We start from the raw sequence: 17,642 nt of genomic DNA on the forward strand, positions 1-17,642 counted from the left end.
CATTTCTATTAGAATTTTTGTCAGAAAAGGGAATTGTTTAAAACTAATATCAAATATTTTAATTAATGTAAAATAATCTTGCTTTCAATGTCAATTGTTTTTGCATGCTATTCAGATATGTTTATTACATTAACAATGTTTGTAAAGTTTTTTTAATGCTGACTTTTTTTGTTGTTGCAATGTTTGTAAAGTGTTTTATGCTGACTTTTATTATTATTATTATTATTAGTTGCTGGCTTGTCCATTTTTTTAACATCTCTAAAAAAATGGTTTCATGAATAGGAGTACTATTTTCAATGGCAATTTTGCCAGAATCATCAAATGTCCACTAGGAGGCGGTAACAGTCTAGATCAGTTCTTCTCACCCATGAGCAGAGGGTTACTAGGGGACCTCAGTAAGCTAGTTTCAGAATGTCTTAAAATTATTAATTATTACATTTGATTTTTTATCAGTAAAATCTCACAGAATGTGTAAGTGAAACATAACATGCATTGGATTTCTTACTATGGAGAAAGATCAGGAAGGTTTTTAATTCGTCCCCTCAACAATTGTATAAAGTGATCTAAAATATTTCTAATGAATTTCCCAATATAAACATTTACTTGAGATGCCTTTAAAATATTATAGTTGAGTTAAGTTTAAGTTATGAATTATGTCAGGAAACAAAATCCTGCAGAGAACTTCTACATCAAAACAACAGCACTTATTTTTTTCTTTCCTTAAAGGGGTCATATAATGGTACATGCACTTTTACAAGTTGATTGTACTGAAATGTGTGTTGGCAGTGTCTGTACACAGCCATCATATAATGATAAAAATCCATCCAGTGGTTTTGTTTTAATCTCCTTATATGTTTTCCCCTGCCTCAAATCGAGCCGTTCGAGCCTGTGACGTCACAAGCTCGCACGCCCCTCCCGCGATTGTTGAATGACAGCCGCGTTTCAACACAGACCCGCCCTCGCTCGTGAGAGCTGTCAATCATAGTCCGCGCGGACCGGCGCGGTCATTGTTGATATGCTGGAGCACTGTCTATGAGCAGAATGGCGTCTAAGCGATTGTGGTGTTCTGTTCTTGCGTGTAATAACGAACACAGTCATTTTAATGTTCCTAAATCCGAACCGCCGAAGACGCAGTGGCTGAGTTTGTTTTCGAAGGGAATATTCCCCACGAGCAACGTCAATGCTCTCATGTTTGCGCGAATCATTTCACACACCAGACTGCTTTATAAACGAGGGGGTATAAAGCTGGTTTTGCTAAGAAGCTGCTCCTGAAAGGATCGGTACCATCTATTCGTGTTCCTGCAGCTGCTCCAGAAGAACGGAAGTGAGTGTAACGTGTTATTAAACTTTATATTAATATTTATATTAATACTTGTAAATCGCTAGCTGCACGCTTCACAATGAATGCGTCTAAGGTTTACACTTAGGGTACATTACGGCATGTTTTCTATGTATGGTTCTCAATATAATGCATAATCCCACGTTTATACTGAACAACGTGTTATGGTTATTGTGTTACAAACGTGTACGCCAGAGCCGGCTCTGGTGTACGCATAGAACAGAGAGGCAGAGTCAGCAAAGCTCATGATCATTTAAAGTCATATACACTGAAACGGCGTGCTGAAAACAGAGCTGTTTTTTTTACCAGGTAAAATAAGTGTTTTCTTACAATACTAATGAGAATTTTTAATTAAAGTATATTACAAACTTTTAATTTAGACCCTAAAGAATCATATTAGCTTGTACAAAAATGGCATTATATGACCCCTTTAAAAAAAATGGAACAACCTGTTAAGGCAGTAAAAATTGTTCATGATTCTACATGATTATTTAAATGTATTGACAGCCTTAGTTTCTGTTAATAAAAAAAGCATAATTTCAACAGAAAAAAAACCTGATATATTAGTCTCTTTTCAGTATGCAAAGTCATTGAATTGAGCTGATAGAATCTTAATAATCTGCAGTGTTATAGATTTATTTTATTGTGCTGCAAAATCACAATTTAAAGTCTATGTCTTAACTTCTGATATTCTAATAGGTTTTCAAACTGGGGGTTTGAGGTGCTTGGGGGTCCACAAAAAAATTCAGAGAATTAAAAAAAAAAAATGTTTAAATAGGAAAATAGATCAAATAAAACCAAATTATTATGCTTAAACAAATAAGCAGTGTTTGGTAATGCATTAAAAAGTAATGCGAGTTACGTAATCATATTACTTTTTTCAAGTAACTATAATTCTGTCACGACCACTATCGTCAAATACGATTGACAATTAGCATATAGTTTGGATTGGCGGTATGGTTCTGTTGAATGAATAAATGAATGATGAGGCATTTATATAGCGCTTTCATATGTACTACTGTACACCCAAAGTGCTTTACAATCATATCAGGGGTTCTCTCCTCAACCACCACCAGTGTGCAGGATCCACTTGGATGTGCAGCATCCACTGTTCTGGGCGAGAACTGCACATCCATGTAGCCTGGATAAGAGCAGGGAGAGCCGCAATAACCCCCCATAGGGTAAACAGAATAGAACCAACATGAATGTATTGCAGATATCATTAATGTCAATATTTTAATGTACAACAATTGCCCACAGGGGAATCAGAATACCAAATCCTGACGGGAGACAGGAGGAGCTGGGGATGGAAGAGGGTAATTAGCTCCTGAGAAACGCCATAGCTGCTGATAAAACTGAAAGAGCTTTTATATGAATACAGTGATAGGCGTCGTATTCCTATAGACGTGTATCAGCTGAGAGTCAGCTGATGCAAGCTTGACATGACCTGCCAGAAGTAACCCCGCGTGTGATAGTAACGCACTACTTTTAAAGCAACACTAAGTAACTTTTCCTCTGCGGTCGCCCTACTGTTTGGAAGCGGAATTGTCCATTACCGCTGTCGTAAATAATTTAGCCTACCGCAGCCTACTGTCGCACTCGTGCTCGTTGTTTATCCAGCATCGGCTTTGGAATGAACGATGTCCACAGACAAGGTAGAGTATGTTGCATGATTTCATGAAAGTATGATGTATTGCGACTCAGAAACGAAGAAAAACAAAATAATGATGACTATTGTAACGCTTGACGTAAAGCAAGTCAAATTTGTAGTTTTCTTATGTCTCATTAGAACTACAGAAATGCAACCCGATCTGGCAATCTTACATAGCGTGGTTATAGCAGATATAGGACCGCAAAGCGAATCCAGAAGTCCCTTTCACCCTGTTACGACTTAATGAACCACTGAAACGATTTTGGAAACATTATTTCAAGGTAAAAAATCTTACTTAGTGTTGCTTTAAATTCACAACAAATTAAGCAACACAAGTTAATATGTATTTAATCTCACTTTATTAACGTCTTTGCTGACCTTTGATGATCCAAATAAACCACATGAATAAGCAAAAATGACTTTAGTTAAACATGACATTTGTGTTTTTATTGATAAGTGAGTGGAACTGTCCTATACTTCTTCAATCCAGAATGGCGGGACAGCTGCAAAGTTACTTTGAGCTGCGCCTTCTACTGTACAGGTGTGGATTTGCATTTCCTTCAGCCTTATTCATTTCACTTTAAGTGTGAAAGGGCCTTTACATTTGCCAAAAATAAAACTTTTATTTAGCTATTAAAAAACAAACAAGCAAGCCCAACCCAGGTGAAACACATTATGTAACACATTACTTTCCATACTTTTTAGTAACGCAATATTGTAAAGCATTACTTTTAAAATTAACTTTCCCCAACACTGTAAATATGATTCAGTGTTGAAATCTGACATTTGATTCCTAATGACAGGTCTTTAATCATTAGATTGATGGCTCTTTAGTTTATTAAAGTTTGTTTCTCTACAGGTTTATAGTAAGTAAAACAAATATGCAATGTCAACTTAATAGAAAGCAAGAAAAGAAAAATAAATTCACACAATATTGTACATATATTTATAGCATTTTTGTTTTACTGTATATAAATGATTAAGAAAGAGGTCCCTCTAAAGATACCAATATTTATGGTTTTGTGGCATCAAAACGTTCGGCAGTCTGGGAGGAACAGCCTCCATCTTGCTTTGATCCATTATCTTCTCAAGGGAGAGAAGATAATAGGAGGATTATAGTTATATGTATTGGGATGTGAAGCTCACATCTGTGAGTTTTAAGACTCCAAGTTCTTCACTCAACAGGACAGTTTTCACACAATGATAACTGAGACCGTTAGCAAAAGCCACTCTTCTTCTTGGCTCTCTAGCAATCCTCACATGGGCCGCCTACCAATAGAGTGGCTATTTGTGGGCACTGGCTTTGATGATACACCGCACCCTGACTGTGCGTTGTCACCATGGCTATGTGTGACCGAGGATTCAAACCCATGGAAAATATTCCCGTCTGCCTAGCAGGTGTCACAGGGTGCTTGGCTCAAAGCCTGGATGCAACAGCTGCTTCTACTTCGATCCATTAGTTACTACTCTGGAAGTTCAGCTCTCCTGGGCACATGGGGAAGAGATCTTGCGCATTTTTCATGATTCCTTTTCAGACGACGCTGCCGCATTTTTAATGAGCCGTTGTGACTAGGGTTGAAACTAGATCTGTGAAACGGAACATTGGGTCAGTGTTTTAGACTCTTTAAAAGTTTGGACAAAAGACTTTTTCAAATAAATCATCTCCGTTTTTCATTCTCTATGACCAGTAAGAAACATCTTGAAGTCTTTTGTCATTTGATTTTGTCGTAAAAACTCAATATCAATCACTAGCAGTCTCCTGTCATAACAGAGGCTTTTCACACGTCTTACTCGAGTGAATATTTCTCTTAGTGGGTCAGTTACTTCATCCACCTTCTTTTGCAACGCAAAAATAAGCTGTTTTCTGTAAATGTGCAGAATTCATTAGCCGCTATATGTATTAATAACAAAGTGCTGTAAATGGTAAAACTTGTTATGCTATGTTTAGGATTATAATAATAAATTCAAATAATATATAATAATTTAAAAAAAGAAAGAGGCCTTTGGGCCTACAGCTAAAATAACTGGAAGCGGATGCCACTGGAAGCCTCGCACAATAAAGTTGCAAATGCGTTATATGCATGGTAGATGTTATTTTAAAGAATGTTGAAATTAAATCAGAAATAATCTGATTTTTCAAATAATCAGACATTTGAAGGCACATTCAAAACATTCTCTTGTGACAACATGCCCCGATAGTGGCCAACATATGGGGAAAGTTGTCACAGTGGAACCTATTAAAGGCTTTTCAGCTAAATTTAAACAGTATAATATGACAAGATATTTGAAATAGAAATACAATTCATGAAACACCAAAAAAAAAAAAAATGTCAAAGGCAATCAAAATATCAAACCAATGTTTTGGCCAAAAATAAAAATTGGAAGTAATAAATTGTATATATTTAGAACATTAAAACCATGTGACAACCTGACATTCATGCAATATTAAGGACACCTTGCAGTTAAAATCTCAGTTCATTACAGTTGACTCAGTGCTGGGGGTTTTTTCCCCACTTGTTACTCAACAGCTATGGGGAAAAAAAGAAAAGAAATAAAATAAATACGATCACACTTTAGATTAGGGTCCAATTCTCACTATTAACTACAACTTTAGCCTCAATAAACGAATAATTACTGCTTATTAATAGTTAGGTAGTTGTTAAGTTTAGGTATCGGGTAGGATTTAAGGGATGTAGAATATGGTCATGCAGAATAAAACATTAATATGTGCTTTAAATCTACTAATAAACAGCCAATATCCTAGTAATGTGCATGCTAATAAGCAACTAGTTAATAGTGAGAATTGGACCTTAAACTGAAGTCTTACCAAAATATTGAAACTTAGGTTGGAGGATTAAATTCACAAAGAAATATTGTAATTTAAAAGGCTTTTGAATCAGTATATCTACAAATCTTATGGTTACTGAGAAATAGACATTGTGACAACTGGTACTTTCTATATATTTGTATGCATATCTGTACACCATTCAACTATACACAACTCTAAAAGAGCCAACAAAGCATGAATTTATTGTGCATATTTTGGTACTGAAATGTAAATGCTCCGTAGAAATGTAACAAGCATGGGTAATTGAATACATATACTTGCAAGAAAAACTCTGTTGTTGTCATTGATACCTTGCGGAAGAATATATCATGTTAGGTCTGATTGTCAAGAAAGAACAACAACAACAACAACAAAACAATATGTGGTATTTCTGAGATCCCAGTACAGAAAAAATACAAATTAAAGTGCATACATTACCTAACAACCTACAGACAGGATACAATGTACAGGAAGCAAAACCCCCTGTACGAAAATCTCATTATATGCTGAGAAACATGCATTACGTTTATAATTAGAGAGGACAATTACATATATAAAAGTATTCCTGCTTAATAAACACTTTAAGGCACAGTGCAGTAAACCATCAGGTCATAGAGGCAGTTATAGTGAAACATATATTCTGCCGTTTTAAAGGCAGTTCAAGAGAGCGTAGCCTAATCGGAAACCATTATCCTGCCTTGAAAAAATGCTAGAATAATATTGGATGGTTGACAAATGCCAGTCCAGTCATTCTGGTCACAAAATTTGCTACCATTGTGACCGTAGAGGGGACAGAATTACTATATTCCCTTATGGCTTGCGTGTGATTAATTCCAGCTCACTCCAAATAAATAATTCTATTCTATTCTATTCATAAAAATTCCAGTTAACAAGTACATATCATACCTGGTATTAAAAAGCTATAGACATTGGAATGGCTATTCAGAGATAAGCACAGACATCTGCTGTCAAATGATGAACAAAACCACAATTTGGCATAAGCGTAAGGCAAATCAACAAGGCCGCTCGGGCTTACAAATAGGTCAAGGCTTTCAAAGTGATATTCGACCAAACGTCTCCATAAAGGCGGTCGTCAATGTTTTCTTCTTCATGAGGAACAGATACTTCATTAAACCACACGTATTTGTGCCACTGGATGATGAAATGTAACAAAAACACAGACAGAGTGAGTTTTCAGAAGTGCACAGCTGCATTCACATACGCATGCATCCAAAACAAAAACAAAAAAGTTTAGGTTATAATTTACAATTGTGCATGCGTCAACTGTACGCCTGGCTTTTGGCCTGCAAAATTACTTGGATTTGTGACCAGACTCAAATGTTCTTTTTTTAGAAATGTACATGGTCGTGGATGGAGAAAGATGTCAAACTGCACTTACGGTAATAATTTAAAAAGCTACATCGTGTACAAGAGAGTAAATAGGAAAGCAAAAGGAGAGACAACTTGGTCCACAACAGCACACGGCTCCGTCTCGGCAGGATGTGCTGATAAATTCTGAAGTGAAGTGCACTTGTTTTTTTTCTTTTTTCTGTGCTTTTAGGCTGGTTTTCAGGTTCCCCGTGGAAATAAAACAAGCAAGGTTCGGTGAGTTCTGACGGCCTCGCATCAAGTGGAACTCTGAGAGCACAAGGTTTGTTTGTTGAGTCGGTGTTATCAGGGTCAGGTCTTGCAGATTCAGATCTTCTGTATGAAATTTGGTATGCTGAAGAGTTCAAGACTGCCGTGGTCTTCTCAGAGGGACCCTCGGCTGCTATGCATGGCTGTGCACGGAGATGCTGGAGAGATCGTTCCTGATGATTTCATTTACTGTGAATGCAATTGGAAATCATGTTACTTTTAGGCTACACCCAAAACAAACAATTGTATCAGCACAGGAAAATATTGCTAAATGCACTTTTACAAAAAACTGTTCATTCTTAAAATGCTGTCTTGCCCTGGTTGCAGATGTATGTCACAGACATCTATTATATGTGGACGATTTAGAAAGATGATGTATTGTTCGTCTGTAACAGAGCACTAAAATAATAGACACGGTTGTTTTCCCCAGCATGCACTATTGTTCAGAAGTTTGGGGTCGGTAAGATTTTTAAATGTTTTTGAAAGAAATGCTGACCAAGACTGCATTTATTTGATCAAATATACAGTAACAGTAATACTGTGAAATATAATTCTGATTTAAAATAACTGTTTGCTATTTTTATATACTTTAAAATGTACCGGTAATTTATTCTTGTGATGACAAAGCTGAGTTTTCAGCAACTTCCAGTTTTCAGTGTCACATAATCCTTCAGAAATCATTTTAAAATGCTAATTTCTTATCATCATCAATGTTGAAAACAGTTGTGCTGCTTAATATTTCGGCGGAAACCGTGATACATTTTTTTATTTCAGGATTCTTTGATAAATAGAAAGTTCAAAACAACAGAAAGATTTTTTGTAACATAATTGAAGTGTTTACGGTCCCTTTTGATCAATTTAATGTGTCCCTTTTTAATCAAAGTATTCATTTCTTTTAAAAAAAACGTACTGACCCCAAACCTCTGAACGGTAGTTTACATACACTCATCAGGTGGTTGACATGACTAAAATAAATTCAAAATATGTTGAGTATGTTGATCAGCAAATCATTTTGCTTCTGTGATATGACTCATTTTCAAAAAAAAAAAAAAAAAAAAAAAAAAAAAAAATGAAACATGTATTAAGGAAGTAAAAAATATCCATTTTGATTGACTTCCAATTGAAGTTCAAGATTATTTGACATTCTTTTGCAAATCCTAATAGACCTGATTATAAACAAAATGTCAGTTTGATCGATTTTAATTAGGTCCGGGGAACATAGTAAAAGATTTTAACAGGTAAAATAAGAGTTTAATTATAATTTCTACATATACAGCATCTGTGACCCCAAACACAACAACAGTCAATATAAATAACATGAATAAAGTAAATCAAGTCTCTTTGAGTGGCTTCCCTGAGACTGAGAGGAAGAAAGATCAGAAGATCTCATGCCCTCTTACGGAGGACCCTGCAACTCCAGCCGTCTGCTATCTTCCTGCCCTCTATCTGTCATTGCATTTTCCCACACACTAGGACCCTGGCTCCTTCTGTCAGCTGTATTCTTTGGCCCGAGCATGGGAAGTGACTTAGCGTGGCTTCAGGCTACACAAACAGCCTGGCACTCACTCGCTGTGTGATAGCAGGGGAAACCGGATGAGGCTGCCTCTTAGAGTTAGCATGTTAGCATATTAGCGGTAGACATATTATCTTACTCGCAGGCCCATAGGGAGCATTGTATGACCAACACACAGCACATTACCCTTCCCTAAATGTCTGTATTTCAGTTTTCAAGCCTTCAATGGTTTTATTGCAAAACATTTGAGCCTTTTAGCTCTGAGAAAAGCAATTTTTTTTTAACGGCTCTTAAACCTCTAAGGGCCATAGATAGCAACTCTATCGGTTGCTCTATCTGTTTCAAAACAGCACATTCCTCTTCCCTTACGATCAGCGCAGACTGCTTTAGTTGGCCTTTGAATTCTTTAGCACAGACGTAAGCACCTGCAGGAAGCATTTGATAACTATTAGACAAGCTGTGTGTGTTTTCCTCATTTGTGGTGAGGAATATCATCACAGCAGAATTCTGCATCTTTCTAACGGCATAAAACGTTTTAAAGTCATAGTTATACTTCTTTAACCTTTTCTGTGTCAAATAATATATATATTTGGTCATTTTGAGATTATCAGCATTGGAAAAAGTATAACAAAATCTAACAATAAACATTTGTTTTCAGGCTTACTGTTAATGAATTTTGATTAAATGTTGAGTAGAATAAGTGTTTTTCATTTCAAACATGTAATTTACGCCTCCTTTGCTGTTCTTAAATGGAATTATTCATAACATTAGCATTATCGTCAATCAGCATCATGTATTCAAGATATTGGGATTTTACACACATTTACAAAAATTGTGTGGTGTAAGATTTTTAAAATGTTTTTTTGTAAAAAGTCTCTTATGCTCAACAAGGCTGCATTAAAAACAGTAATGTCGTGAAATATTATTACAATTTGAAATAACAGTTTTCTATTCTATTAAAATTTAATTTACTCCAGTCTTCAGTGTCACATGATCCTTCAGAAGTCATTCTGATATGGTGTTTTGCTGCACAATAAACATTTCCTATTATTATTAATGTTGAAAACAGTTGTGCTTCTTAATATTGTTCAGAAACCGTGATACAATTTTTTCAGGATACTTTGATAAACAGAGTTCAAAAGCATTTATTTGAAACAGAAGCGGATGCCTTTACGGTCACTTTTGAACAGTAATGAATAAGTCACATCCTTAAACGACCCTTAAAAATCATGTAAGCCTTAAAATCCCAACAATCTAAAGGCTGTGACACAATGAGAGAGAGAGAGAGAGAGAGAGAGAGAGAGAGAGAGAGAGAGAGAGAGAGAGAGAGAGAGAGAGAGAGAGAGAGAGAGAGAGAGAGAGAGAGAGAGAGAGAGAGAGAGAGAGAGAGAGAGAGAGATTGAGAAGACATGTGGCTGAAGGCGGTGTATTTCCTTCCCTCGAGTGTCTCTCTCGGCCAAGACCAGGAAGCCTGCTGAGGAATTCCCTGCAAATGAACCATGGTCTTCGTGCTCCCACTGCAAAACTGCCTAAGGGACTGAGAAGAGTCCGGAATGCTGACGTTCCCTCTAAACAATGAAGCCGAATCTGTCTTTCATCTCCTCATGAGGGGAGGCGCACCCAGCCTACCTGACCCCGGCCTGACACGGCCTCTTCCCAGTCTCCTGGTTTCTCTTTTTCACCAAACTGACACAGGATCTTTCTTGAAAGACTAAAAGAACTACGCCTCGGGAAACCGTCAGCTGACAAAACACAAAAATCTACACTTAAATTTACCCCTGATATTCAGAATATCACAACTCTAACCACTAATATACCGAAATATACCGAAGCTCCAGTAAAGCTGGAGAAATATTTTTCACAGCCTTATAAATATTAAAATCCCTTAAGATTTCATATTCCCTTTGGCATAAGCCCATATGATATGCTACTGCCAGTAGCGTTCTGATTGAGTAGCACTAATATGTGAACAGGAAATGAATCAATGAGATGGTTGAATTATGGGGAGAAAATCACACATGGACATGCCACACAAACACCACTCCATACTGAAACAATTAGGGACCTTTGACAGTAGGGAGTAAATTACGTCAATACATCTTCGTGAAAAATTTGGCGAGCACTGACAACTGCCATGGGAGTTTGGACATTAAAACGCAGGTCTCTTGAATCACTAGGATCCCAACTGTCAAAACAGAGGAGGTTGGGAAGAAATATCTGCAGGACTGCACACGTGCAATAAAGTTTTATGGTGAGCGGGACACTAAAGAAAACATCTTTTCGATGCGAAAGACTACTGAATGAGTTGAAGGGACAGACACAAGTTTTAAGGGTAAAAATTATGTCCAAACCAGAGAGCTACAAGCAAATATTTGGGTTTAGTTTCTTTTAAATCGAAAATACAGTAAAACAGTATAATTGTGGAATAATATTGCAATTTAAAAATAGCTGTTTACTATTTTAATATATTTTGAAAATGTCATTTATTTCTGTGATGGCAAATTAATTTATTAGAATTAATGATATATTAGAATGATTTCTGAAGAATCATGTGACACCGAAGACTGGAATAATTCAGTTTCGCCATCACAGGAATACATTACATTTTAAAGTGTACTCAAATAGAAAACAGTTATTTTAAATTGTAATAATATTTCACATTATTACTGTATTTTTAATCCAATAAATGCAGCCGTGGTGAGCATAAGAGACTTCTTTCAAAAACATTTAAAAATCAAACTTTTGACCGGTATTATATTTAAAACGGTTTTATATTTATAACGGTCTATATTTAAAGGGATAGTTCACTTTGAAATTAATTTTTGATATGTTTTAGCTTACCTCAAGGGCATCCAAGATGTAGGTGTCTTTGTTTCCGCAGTAGTTTCAATTTTGAAATTTTTAGGTCAAACCGTTCTTGTCTGTCAGTCATATAATGCAGGTCTATGGTCACCACCTCAAAGAGCATGCACAGAGAAGTCCAAATTAAACATGATTTAATGACTCGTAAATGTAAGTACACATTGATGGCCTAAGACACGAAACGAGCGGTTTGTGTGAGAAAACGAACAGTATTTATATCGTTTTTACCTCTTGAAACCACAGCCATGTCCAAGTGATCTGAGGGCGCGGGCGCTTCGGTCTGTGCGTTACAAGAGGTAAAATCGATATAAATACTGTTCGTTTTCTCACATAAACCGCTCGTTTCGTGTCTTAGGCCATCAATGTGTACTTACATTTACGAGTCATTAAATCATGTTTAATTTGGACTTCTCTGTGCATGCTCTTTGAGGTGGTGACCATAGACCTGCATTATATGACTGACAGACAAGAACGGTTTGACCTAAAAATTTCAAAATTGAAACTACTGCGGAAACAAAGACACCTACATCTTGGATGCCCTTAAGGTAAGCTAAAACATGTCAAAAATTAATTTCAAAGTGAACTATCCCTTTAAGTAAATCAATGGAACGTCTGTAAGATAAATAGGTTCTTCTCTGGTAATATTACTGGTAGTACAAACATGTGAGTTCTAATAGCCATGACCTATTGTGTCTTGGTATAAACACCTTTTCTAAGATGACGAAGCGTCCGTCTACTAACACTTTTCAGCATTCGCCACGTGTTCGAATTGCACCAGATTCAGTGCAAGCAGCATAACTTTGACTGTTTACAGCTCCCTTGAGGTTTCACCTTACATTGACCTGATCATTCAAATCCTTTTGAACCATGTGCCTCCTTGGCGTGAATAACAGGACACACAGATTTCTTGTTAACTCATTCTTGGGAGAGCATGCCACAAAAGAGAGTACAAAAGAGAAACGTGAACATAACCAAAGATATCAAGATATTTATGCTGAGCGGAGAGACTCAAGGGACGCTGTTATTTTGAGCCAAGATGACAACTTACATTTGAAGAGGTTTCATCTTGTTCGGAGTGCTTATGGTAAATAAAGAGAACCTCAGTAGGTGTTGACACATGCACTAACATTTTGAAAAGACCAAAGGAAACTTTGATTGTTTTCAAGTCTCTGTTGGTCAACAATTTTGGTTTGGGGTTTTGGCTAAGGATAGCAGCTAGTGACTCATGCACTGCGATGCTGCTTTTGTACACTGTTGGCTTGAAAAGAAAACTGTTGGCAGTTGCCATAGGATACATCTCAATTTGCTGCCACATTTCGAATGAGGAGTCTAATGAAAGGACTTCAACAAGTGATAAGTGACTGGATACACTATAATAAAGCTGCAATATGAGATGCTACTTAGGGCTTCATACCAAACTAACAAGTGTTTTTGATTTCAGCCTGGTGCTGTTTGAGTTGGCAAAGAATAGCCGAGACTTACCCTTCATAACCCGATAAGCTTAGCATGACTCAATTGGTATTTCAGCACGTGATAAACAATTCAGAGTGAAGATGATGCATGAACAGAGTTTATAGAGTGCGACAGAGACGGAGATCATGAATCGATGCATTCGTCAGCCAGGTTTTTATTAGCCCTCTGCATGAAAAAAGAAATCTGGGCGTTGGACACCATTTCTAGTTCAATAACATGCTAAAACAGTAGAGGATATTTAAAACAATAGCCCAACAGTAGGTGCTAGCAATGTCAAGATCGTGGGTTCGATTCGCAGGGAATGCATGAATCAGGGTTATTATCGTTAAAACGTACACTGTAAAAAAATCTGTAGAAATTACAGTATTACTGGCAGCTGCTTGCCAGTAACTTACTGTAGTTTTAAATTGATGTTATTTACTGGCAACAGTTTGTTCAAAGTTAATTGAACATTAAACATTAACAAGTCTTTATCTTTACAGAATAAAACTAAAATAACAGCCTCATGCAAAGCATTCTGGGAACCAAAATCTGAAGGAAAAAAAACAGAAAAAGGTTGATGAAGATTTCTGGTTCCCAGAATGCTTTGCATTAGATTGTTATTTTATAATTTTATTCTGTAAAGACAAAGACTTGTTAATGTTTAATGTTCATTTAACTTTGAACAAACTGTTGCCAGTAAATATACATCAATTTAAATCTACAGTAAGTTACTGGCAAACAGCTGCATAACTACAGCAATTTGTTTACAGTGTAGAAATATTAAAAAACGTTTTTTTTTTAATAAAGCTGAAATAAAATAAGACATAAATAAAATATGAAAAGCTAAATGAAAATTAGCACTAATTGAAAACTGAAATAAAAATAAAGTAAAACTAAATAGTAACTTACAATTAATAACAAAATAGTTAATAGAAAACTGAAAATATAAAAATAAAAGCTAATAAAAAATATTAATAGAAACTATAATAATACCTGAACAATACTAAAATAGCACTGGCATGAACTGATATTTAAAACAAAACAATTCAGATCAGAGTCCATTCCATGTTCCATTACATTTAGTGGTTCTGACATTGAAATAAAAAGCTCAGGATTCTTCCTTATTACAGCCAATGACCATTTTAGCAACCACAGATACATATTTATGTATCCTTCTGACTAAATTAAGAAATGCATGCCTTACAGAAGCTCATAAACAAATAAATAAATATTACTTAGATTTTTGTTTTATTTTGACAAATGTACCTCTTGAACTGTGATATAAAGGTCTTGTATCTCTGGGATTGCTGTTGTGACTCTGACTGGGAAGTGAATATGTGGATGTGAGGTAACCCAAGAACCTGCTTCCTGCTGGACCAGGATAAGCAGCAGCTGGATCCGTGTGATAGAGCCCAGAGACCTGGCCTGCTCTCTACCTCCAGGAAACAATGGGGGAACAAGGAACTACCAAACAATTATCCCACCAGCACTGTTAGCCTCATTATGGGGTCCGCAAGCGGCAAAACTCCCAGTAGTCCTAATTGTTTTAATCAGCAGAAGACAAGAAAAACAGACCTCGGGTCAGGATCACAATCACACTGGGATTTGTCATCTACGCAATGACCGGCCTCATAATTGACTCACAGGGGTATATCTTCCTCAAAAACTATGTTAGCCTAACCAAGTATGACCACAAGATCTGTTTGGCCTTTGCTACAATGTTAGCAAAATTATGATATGTCTACCAATCTCTTCTATTTAAACTCTTATGTAAGCACCCAACAAATTACATTATTTAAAGCCCAAAAATGTAAATTCTGTCATCCTTTACTTTTGTGGAAAAAATTCTCAGGTTCCCTCAGGTGAGGGGTCCATACATTGAGTCAAATGGGTTCAGTGTTGTTTCAGAGCAAAAACATAATTTAAAATATCTCAGTTTGTACTCAGAAAATAAATAAAGTCATACAGGTTTGGAACAACATGATGATGAGTTTTCATTTTTGGTTTTCATCACCACTATCGACTATTACTTCAAGCACGAGTCAAGACATCTTAACCCTTGTGTTCTGTTCGATTTCTGTGTACACCCCTTATGGACCGGGTCAAATTGACCCTAATTGGATTCAATACAATTCCTCAAAAATCACACTATGAAAAACAACAAAGATTTAGATACAAACTGTAAACTTTTAATATCAACATTTGTCAAACATTACAACATTATATCTGAAAATATGATTTATGAAAATGTTTTTAAAACATTTTTTTTAAACAGTTTTGTTTAGAAAAAATTGGAAAATAAACAGTATACTGATTTTTTTTGCATATATATATATATATATATATATATATATATATATATATATATATATATATATATTTTTTTTTTTTTACATTTTATGCTTTGAACATCGTAACTTAACAAAAAAAAATAGCTGTATAATGAAAATGTTTCATTTTCCTAAGTTAACTTTCCCTAGTTTCCTAAGACCTATTTTCCTAGTTTCATTATTCACTCACGGGGAAGTGAGAAACCAAACATAACAAAAACATACATCAAATAAATGTTTTTTATTTATTTTTTGGCTCTGTGAAGCTGCCTTTGAAAATCCTACATAAAAGTTTTGGTTAAAAGCTAGGTATTTTAGATATGTTGAATATTGAAATGAGAGCTTATTTTACTATCTGTGTCTGACAAAGATTTTCATCTGTAATTTGCAAATAATTCTGAACACTATAATTTTAGCTTTTTCAAGTGTGTTTGGTTAGGGTTAGAGCACTTTTAGATGCACTTGCACGTTAGAACTGGAGTTGAAGTGCCCTGACATACAGAAAATAAATGTTTTTATTTTGTGTCTGTACAGTTGCTTTTGAATGGCTGTCTATGAGGGTCAAATTGACCCGCGAACATCACGAACGTAACAATAATTTTGTTTGTATATGTCAAAACACATCAGCATGTTGAAACTTTGCATGCATGTTCATCATGATAAATGAGAAAAAGTCACAAAATATCAAGAAAAAAAACAAAGGTTAACCAACAACTTGAAAATCGAAACGGGTCAAATTGACCCGCAACATAACACAAGGGTTAATAACTCATATACAGGACTACAGTTTAAAGGGTCATGAAACCCTAAACCAAATTTTCTGAGATTTTATCAGAGGTATGTGTGTTGAACACCATTGAAGACAATGTTAGCATCTGTTAGATTTAATAGTAGGGTGAAAATGGTTAAATTGTAGTTTCTTTCCGCTATTTTCGTCTTCCGGGTTTAAAATCTTCATCGCAGGCTGTGACGTGGCAGAGCACAGTATAGTGCGTTGATGACTCATCGGTGTCTCATAATTATTAATGAGACTGAGTTTTCATATCCTATGAGAAGACACAGTCTCTTAATTATTCATGACACCACGTGGATCTTTCCAGTGACAGACATGTCAAACTGTGATATCGCGTAGTAGATGAGAGAGGCAATCATGGGACGCACGCAAGTGTTTGTTTTCGTGGTGCAAAAGTCCAATTGGTTTGAATATGTTTCCCCGCGATGCTGCCCGGGCTAGACTCTGGCTCTGGGCGGTTGGTTTTCCATCAACCACGGACACATCTAAACGTGTGTGCCCCAAACATTTTTGAGCTTCGAGAATTGGAGAATGGTGGACTTCGCCTTGTTGACAACCAATGCAGGTTGCGTCTTGCGAGTGATGCGGTACCAAGTCCCGAGGACTTTTCTATCCCTTCAGAGGTGTGTGTGTGTCTAAAATGAGAAGTCATCCACCTCCACAGAGCCATCTTTATTATGGGGGTTCAGGGGGCGCGTAGATCTAGGCTATGCACGGAACGTTTTTTTTAAGCGAAAATTAATCATTTTCAAATATACGTATAGTGTCTATAAACTATATATTTTATAATGGCATTATAATTATACATGTAGCCTACATTAATATGTTCTCAATAGAATTACGATTACTGTAGGCTTACTAGGCTAATATAGCAGGGCATTCAGTTACTTTTGAAAGGACAATAATAAAGTGTCGTATTTCATAAGACTTTAACTTTGCCAGCTATAAAAAAAAAATCTAGCATTTCCTCACGTTTTACCACTGCTTTTAGTGACAGTCGATATGCATGGGATACTGGCGATGACAGTGATGGCCTTACCACACCCCTTCTCACAGCCATCCACGCCCATTTAAGTTGCATTTTTCAAAAAGATTGTGAGCTAGACTTGAGCTGAAAGAGGGGGGTTTCATGACCCTTTAAAATGCTTGTCACTTCATGGGTAACATTTCTATTGTTTATACTCACAAATGAACAGTGTATTGGGTGACAAATTGTGTTTTTATAAATTCGCAT

The 17,642-nt window shown here is 36.1% G+C and overlaps 1 protein-coding gene across 2 annotated transcripts in view; it reads right to left on the reverse strand.

Moving 5' to 3' along the window:
- Window positions 1-6,320: 6,320 nt before the first annotated feature.
- Window positions 6,321-17,642, reverse strand: part of nfatc1 (nuclear factor of activated T cells 1) — a 53,036-nt gene continuing 41,714 nt past the window's right edge. For both annotated transcript variants that reach the window (XM_056250700.1, XM_056250699.1), the window contains exon 10: window positions 6,321-7,644. In XM_056250700.1, coding sequence (XP_056106675.1) covers window positions 7,589-7,644 — 56 coding nt within the window. In that variant the 3' untranslated portion in view covers window positions 6,321-7,588. The remainder of the gene's footprint in view (window positions 7,645-17,642) is intronic.

Source organism: Rhinichthys klamathensis, unplaced genomic scaffold (genome assembly GCF_029890125.1).
Source record: "Rhinichthys klamathensis goyatoka isolate OS25496 unplaced genomic scaffold, OSU_Roscu_1.1 h1tg000073l_1, whole genome shotgun sequence".
Taxonomy (NCBI): Eukaryota; Metazoa; Chordata; class Actinopteri; order Cypriniformes; family Leuciscidae; genus Rhinichthys; species Rhinichthys klamathensis.